At 39.7% G+C, this 6,219-nt stretch overlaps 1 protein-coding gene across 1 annotated transcript in view; it reads right to left on the bottom strand.

Annotated features, from left to right (window-relative positions):
* Positions 1-1,706: 1,706 nt before the first annotated feature.
* The window catches only part of LOC120940638 (pyrimidine-specific ribonucleoside hydrolase RihA-like), a 29,928-nt gene continuing 25,415 nt past the window's right edge, over positions 1,707-6,219 (bottom strand). Inside the window, exon 6 of the mRNA XM_040353611.1 lies at positions 1,707-2,227. Within this exon, the coding sequence (XP_040209545.1) occupies positions 1,880-2,227 (348 nt within the window). The 3' untranslated portion in view covers positions 1,707-1,879. The remainder of the gene's footprint in view (positions 2,228-6,219) is intronic.

Below are 6,219 nucleotides of genomic sequence, written 5' to 3'. Positions count from 1 at the left end.
TAAGAAAGTGACTTGGAAAGTGACTGGGAAAGTGACTAAGTGACTTGGAAAGTGACTGGGAAAGTGACTGGGAAAGTGACTGGGAAAGTGACTTAGAAAGTGACTTAGAAAGTGACTTAGAAAGTGACTTAGAAAGTGACTTAGCCGATTGGCTGTTGCAGGCCGCCGCGCTGGGTGTACCAAGATGTACCGGATTGCTGCCGCGGTCACAGCATCAGGAAAGGCCGCGGCTCCGGCCTAGCTCCGGAGCCGAGGCACCGCTAACGGCCATGTTAAATATCGGCCTAATTTGGATGAAAATCGGCCGATGCCGATTTCTCCAAAACGGTCAAATATCGGCCGATATATCGGTCGATCTCTAAGTATAACAAGCATGCTATTCTGCATATACAGACAGATTTTACTGTTGTGGGTTTAGTAACACTTTAAGCTCCCACTGCCTCTCTGGTGTGGCTCTAGGTACAGGCAGTATTTGAGAAACAAACACTATACATACAGTATACTGTAATCTATAAGATTATAGTATACTGTATGTAAAAAATACACACACCCCTTGTCCCTAGTGGTCTGCCCAGTGTCTAACATGTACTTTTATATAATAAAAATGGTTCTTTCTCCCTGCAAACTGTAGATTGTCCATAGCAACCAAAAGTGTCCCTTTATGTCAAAAATGGTTTTAGATCAGCTAGAAAACAGCGATAATAAATTATAATCACTTGCAGAATTGTGCGATAGCGATTTGTGGGGAAATTCGTCATAAAAAAAAAAAAAAATGACAGCAACAATTCTGCAACTGAGCAAATTTCAGTGATTTTGAGTTGATTACATTATTGAATAATTTTTATTAGAATTATATTATTATTTGTTATAATTGTTTATAATTATTTATTATATTATAATTTATTATTTTGTTTTTTTAAAAATGTCATACCCGGGATGCCTATTAGAATCTTGTTTGGTCAGATTTAAATGAGTTATTCCTAAGAATTACAGACCTACAATATAAAACACCAAATTTCCTTGCAAATAATTGTCCCGCTTTCAGCACCTTTTTTCTGAAAGAATCATACCGCCAGGGAGGTTAAATGCATTTTTTGCTGTGAAAATGACAATAGTCCCAAAAATGTGTCAAAATTGTCCGAAGTGTCCATAATGTCGCAGTCACGAAAAAAAAAAAAAATAATATAAAAAAAAAAAAACGCTGATCGCCGCCATTAGTAGTAAAAAAAAAATAATAAAAATGCAATAAAAACTATCCCCTATTTTGTAAATGCTATAAATTTTGCGCAAACCAACTGATAATCGCTTATTGCGATTTTTTTTACGAAAAATAGGTAGAAGAATACATATCGGCCTAAACTGAGGAAAAAAAAATGTTTTTATATATATTTTTCAGGGATATTTATTATAGCAAAAAGTTAAAAATATTGATTTTTTTTTCAAAATTGTCGCTCTATTTTTGTTTATAGCGCAAAAAATAAAAACCGCAGTGGTGATCAAATACCACCAAAAGAAAGCTCTATTTGTGGGGAAAAAAGGAAGCCAATTTTGTTTGGGAGCCATGTCACACAACCGCGCAATTGTCTGTTAAAGCGACGCAGTGCCGAATCACAAAACCTGGCCGGGTCCTTTAGCTGCCTAAAGGTCCGGGTATTAAGTGGTTAATAACCTCTCACCACAAACAAGAAATATTCCAAATATGGTAGTTGCTTTAGTAGTATATTCCATGTTAGTATTTATTTTGCATATATTGTTTAATCCAAGTTTTACATTTTAAACTCTGGAAAATATATTTTAGTAATTAATGGGGATGCATGTTAAACATGGCAAATAGTTACATTAAACAATAGATTTCCTTAACAAGAATTAGGATTTTTCTCTATTTGACAGAGGACTCCATAAGCTTGCCAAATTTTTCCAGATCACATCCATTCATAATAATAGCCTTGTTTTTCTTCTTTAGTTCATCAATAAAATCCAGCACCATCATTCCACGAGTAAACTTTCCAGAAAGCTCCACAGTCACTCCACATTCAATGAACTTGGTAACTGTGCTGGGATCTATGGCTGCAGCCATTGCATAGGAGTCACAAGAGACAAATCCAGGCCCATCCACAATGGCTTTCTCTTCCTTCGCACCTCTTGAGTACTGCAAGCTGAGAGCATATATCTTCTTTATGAAGTCAGATTTTTTTGTCCCCATGTTGACCCAACGATCATACCATTCCTAAATAACCAAAACAATTTTAGTGTTATGTAGTAATAAAATGGTAACATTTTTTATAATGCTATCTAGATAGTCATCATCAATAAAATAATTACACCATGCCCTCCCCCTTTCCCAGCATGCCTTATTTGACTTCCGAACAGGAGAACATCCTACGGCCAGGGTGAAGGTGAATGGAAGTATGTCGTCCGCTTTTGAGATGTTCAATTGACCAAGACAAGGATGCCCGCTCTCGCCACCCCTGTATGTGATCGCATCAGAGCATTGTTGGAGAAATTAAGGAAAATTTTTGATATAGGAGGGGTTACAGCAGGAGAAGAAAGCGCAAAGTAGCAGCCTACGCGAACGACATACTTCTATATATTACCAAGCCAAGGCTGTCATAGCCAAATGTGATAAAAGAGATAAAAGACTATGGTGCTCTTACGAATTTTAAGATAAACCCTACAAAAACTAATACTAAATCTAGGGATAGAGAAGAAGAGGCGATGGCTCTACAACAGGAATTCCCGTTTTCCTGGGAGACCGAAGCATTGACTTATCTGGGAATTAAATTACCCCCTACTATATAATGTGCCAACTATATTCCATTATTGAATGAAGTGAAAGTAGACATAAATAAAATAAAAAACATCGAGGAGACCCATCTCTTGGATAGGAAGGATACACCTGTTAAAAAATGGTTATCCTATCAAAGATTTTATATAAATTCCAAATGCTTATGAAAACAATACATTTTGAAGTATATTTAGCAGAATCGGAAAGCCAGAGTAAGGAACGTTCTTCGGTCTAGGAAAAAGAAAGAAAGGTGGGTTGGCGGTCCTTGATATTAAAAGATATTATACAGAGGCAATATTGGCAAGGCTTTTAGAATGGGAAAACACAAATAAGATGGGTAAAACTGGAAAACACACTGTACACGACATCACTAGGGAAAGGTATCTGGATTCCACCGAAAAATAGAGTGAAAAGGTCTGATACACGATTTAACAAAAACTGGATTAAAGTATGGGATAAAAGGGAATATAATTCCCCATTAATCCCGCTTGCAGGAACAAGTTTTTTTATTCCAGGTAATGGGAGACGGATGGGAAGGTATATAGGGGATGCACAATTAAAAGACCTAGTGACAAAAGGAAAAATAAAGGACAAGAGCAAAAATTAATTACAATGCACGGGTGGCAGCAGGTAAGCGAATGAGAGTACCTACAACTTAAACACTTAGGCCCAGATTCTCATAGAATTACGTTGCTCCTGGGCAGCGTAACGTATGTGATTTACGTTACACCGCCGCAGGTTTATAGCGTTAGTGCCTGATTCTCAGAACACTTACCTGTAAACTTGCGGCAGTGTATCGTAACGCCCAGTTCAAATGGGGCGGGCACCATTTAAATTAGGCGCGTTCCCGCGCCGAGCGTACTGCGCATGTTCCGTCGGGTAAATTACCCGACGTGCATTGCGCTAAATGACATCGCACCGACGTCATTTGCTTAGACGTTAACGTAAATGGCGTCCAGCACCTTTCATGGACGTCTTCCGCAAACGACGTAGATTTTTTAAATTTCGACGCGGGAACGATGGCCATACTTAACATTGGCTGCGCCTCATAGACCCCAGGGGCAACTTTACGCATCGCAAAGGCTACGGAAACTTCGTAAATTCTCTGCATCGAGCGCGCGTACGTTCGGGAATCGTCGTAATTTGCTAATTTACATAAGCGACGGGGAAAAACAACGTCGGCAACACCTAGCGGCGGGAAAAAAAATTACATTTAAGATTTGACAGCGTAAGAGCCTTACGCCTGTCAGATCTAATGGGTATCTATGCGTAACTGATTCTAAGAATCAGTCGCATAGATACCCGGGGCTAGATTAGGACTTACGACGGCGCAAATGGTGTTGCACCGTTGTAACGTCTTTGAGAATCTGGGCCTTAGTAAGCACAACCCCCCCCCCCAACCAATTAGAGAGGAGAAAACACTGAACCCAATTAAAAGGTTTGGAATATTAAAACACCTATGAAACATGGAATCTCTCAAATGTATGATATACTATCAGAATTAGAAGAAAGTGGGGGGCTTACCCTTTATAGGAAAATGGGAACAAGACACAATAAAGCTAGATGAAAGACAAATGATAGGAGCAGTACATGACTATGCAACAGATATCACTATGATAGAAGCCAACTATAAGTGTTTGGTAAGGTGGCACCTGACCCCGGAGAGAATAAAATCAATTTCAGCCAAGTAGGTCTCCCCAGTGTTGGAGGGAGTGTGGACAAAGGGGAACAATACACATTTGGTGGAAGTGTCCAAAAACTGGTTAAGGTTAAATAATTATAGAATGTTTGTAAAGATGTTAAAATGTCATTGGATTTTGTACTATATGCGGAAATATATCTTTAAATAAAATTAAAGTTCAAATAAAAAAAAAAAAGAACAGGAGATGCCGGGAGGGGGAGTAGTGGACACAGCCTGCAGTGGAGGACAGTCTTCAGCCTAGCAGAAGGTAAGCTGGTTAAGCTGAGTAATTTTAGTCATGTCAGTGGATTGTCTTATTGGGCAGGAGGGGCTCTGTGTAGCAGGCTCCGGTCTCATGCCGTGTGTGGGAACTGCTCTACTTCTAAAAAAGGAAGACATTTCCTGAGATCTCACCCAATTTCTATTATACCTCCTAGAGTCCTTACTCATTACCTGCTCACCAGACACAGCCTCCTCTCCTTCATTACCACCTCATGTGGCTGGGGCATCACACATCCCAGCATGCCAGGAGAGAGGAGGCAGCAGCAATATCATAGATCAGGCTGATTTTCACATGCAGAGTGCTGGTGTTGTATAGTGTGTGTCTGCATACTACATGATCATTATAAATTCTTGATTATTTATTGTGCTTGTGGTTATAATGGATGGATGGTGATGGGAGTGACTGATGGATGGATGGATGGATGGATGAAGAAAGAAGGTTATGGAAGGGAAGAAGGAAGGACGGAAGGAAGGAAGGAAGGAAGGACGGAAGGAAGGAAGGAAGGACGGACGGAAGGAAGGAAGGAAGGAAGGACGGAAGGAAGGAAGGAAGGACGGACGGACGGACGGACGGAAGGAAGGAAGGAAGGAAGGAAGGAGGTGATGGAGACCAGAGGTCTGTAGAATTGGGGATATAAATTCTGGCAATCCTGGTGGCTTCCTGGGATTTCTTCTCACTTTCTGCGGTGGCTATGGAACAGAAATAAAAGGGGAAATCTCTCCAGTTGGACATGCGTGACATAATCTGATGGGTTATAACAACCCGTCCTTACTATCAAAAATAACATAAGAAATTGTTTTTTTATTACCCATCTTAAAAATCACATTGTTAATTGACTATTGTACTTGTTTGTAGCTTAAGTACTGAAATTTGCACTTAAAATTGTAATTTTGTAACTTTTGGAAAATGCCAGTAAAAACTTTGCTGTGCCAGTAAATTTTGAGTGTTGCGTCGGTGAATTTCAGTCTGGTAGGTTGGCAACACTGGTTAACAGCGGCTGCATCAAAAAAAACAATGAGCTGAAAAGATTGTTAAAGGGGTTGTAAAGGTTCGTCTTTTATTTTCAAAATTGGTTCCTTTACGCTAGTGCATTGTTGGTTCACTTACCTTTTCCTTCGATTTGCCTTCTAAAATGTTTTTTTACCATGTCCCCACCTCTGCCTCAATGCAGCATCTGTCTGGGTTCAGCATGTCAAAGTGTGCAGTACGAGCGTCCATGTATTTGATGGTTCAAGCATGACCTTAACTGGAACTTTAAATGCGCCACTGAGAGTAAGGAATAAGCCTTTGGTCCAACATTAAATGTCACTTGGAGGGCTTTACTCCCACTTTGTTTATGTAACAAGTATCAGTGATACCTGATGTCTGTGGGTACAATATATGTTCCCCCTACACACCAACTGGCATGTTAACTTTTAAAGCTTTCCACACTGCAAAAGGTCTCTTGCTTGTCAGGATCTCTAAAAATAT

The sequence above is a fragment of the Rana temporaria genome, chromosome 5 (assembly GCF_905171775.1).
Source record: "Rana temporaria chromosome 5, aRanTem1.1, whole genome shotgun sequence".
Taxonomy (NCBI): domain Eukaryota; kingdom Metazoa; phylum Chordata; class Amphibia; order Anura; family Ranidae; genus Rana; species Rana temporaria.
This window is presented reverse-complemented; position numbering and strand designations above follow the sequence as displayed.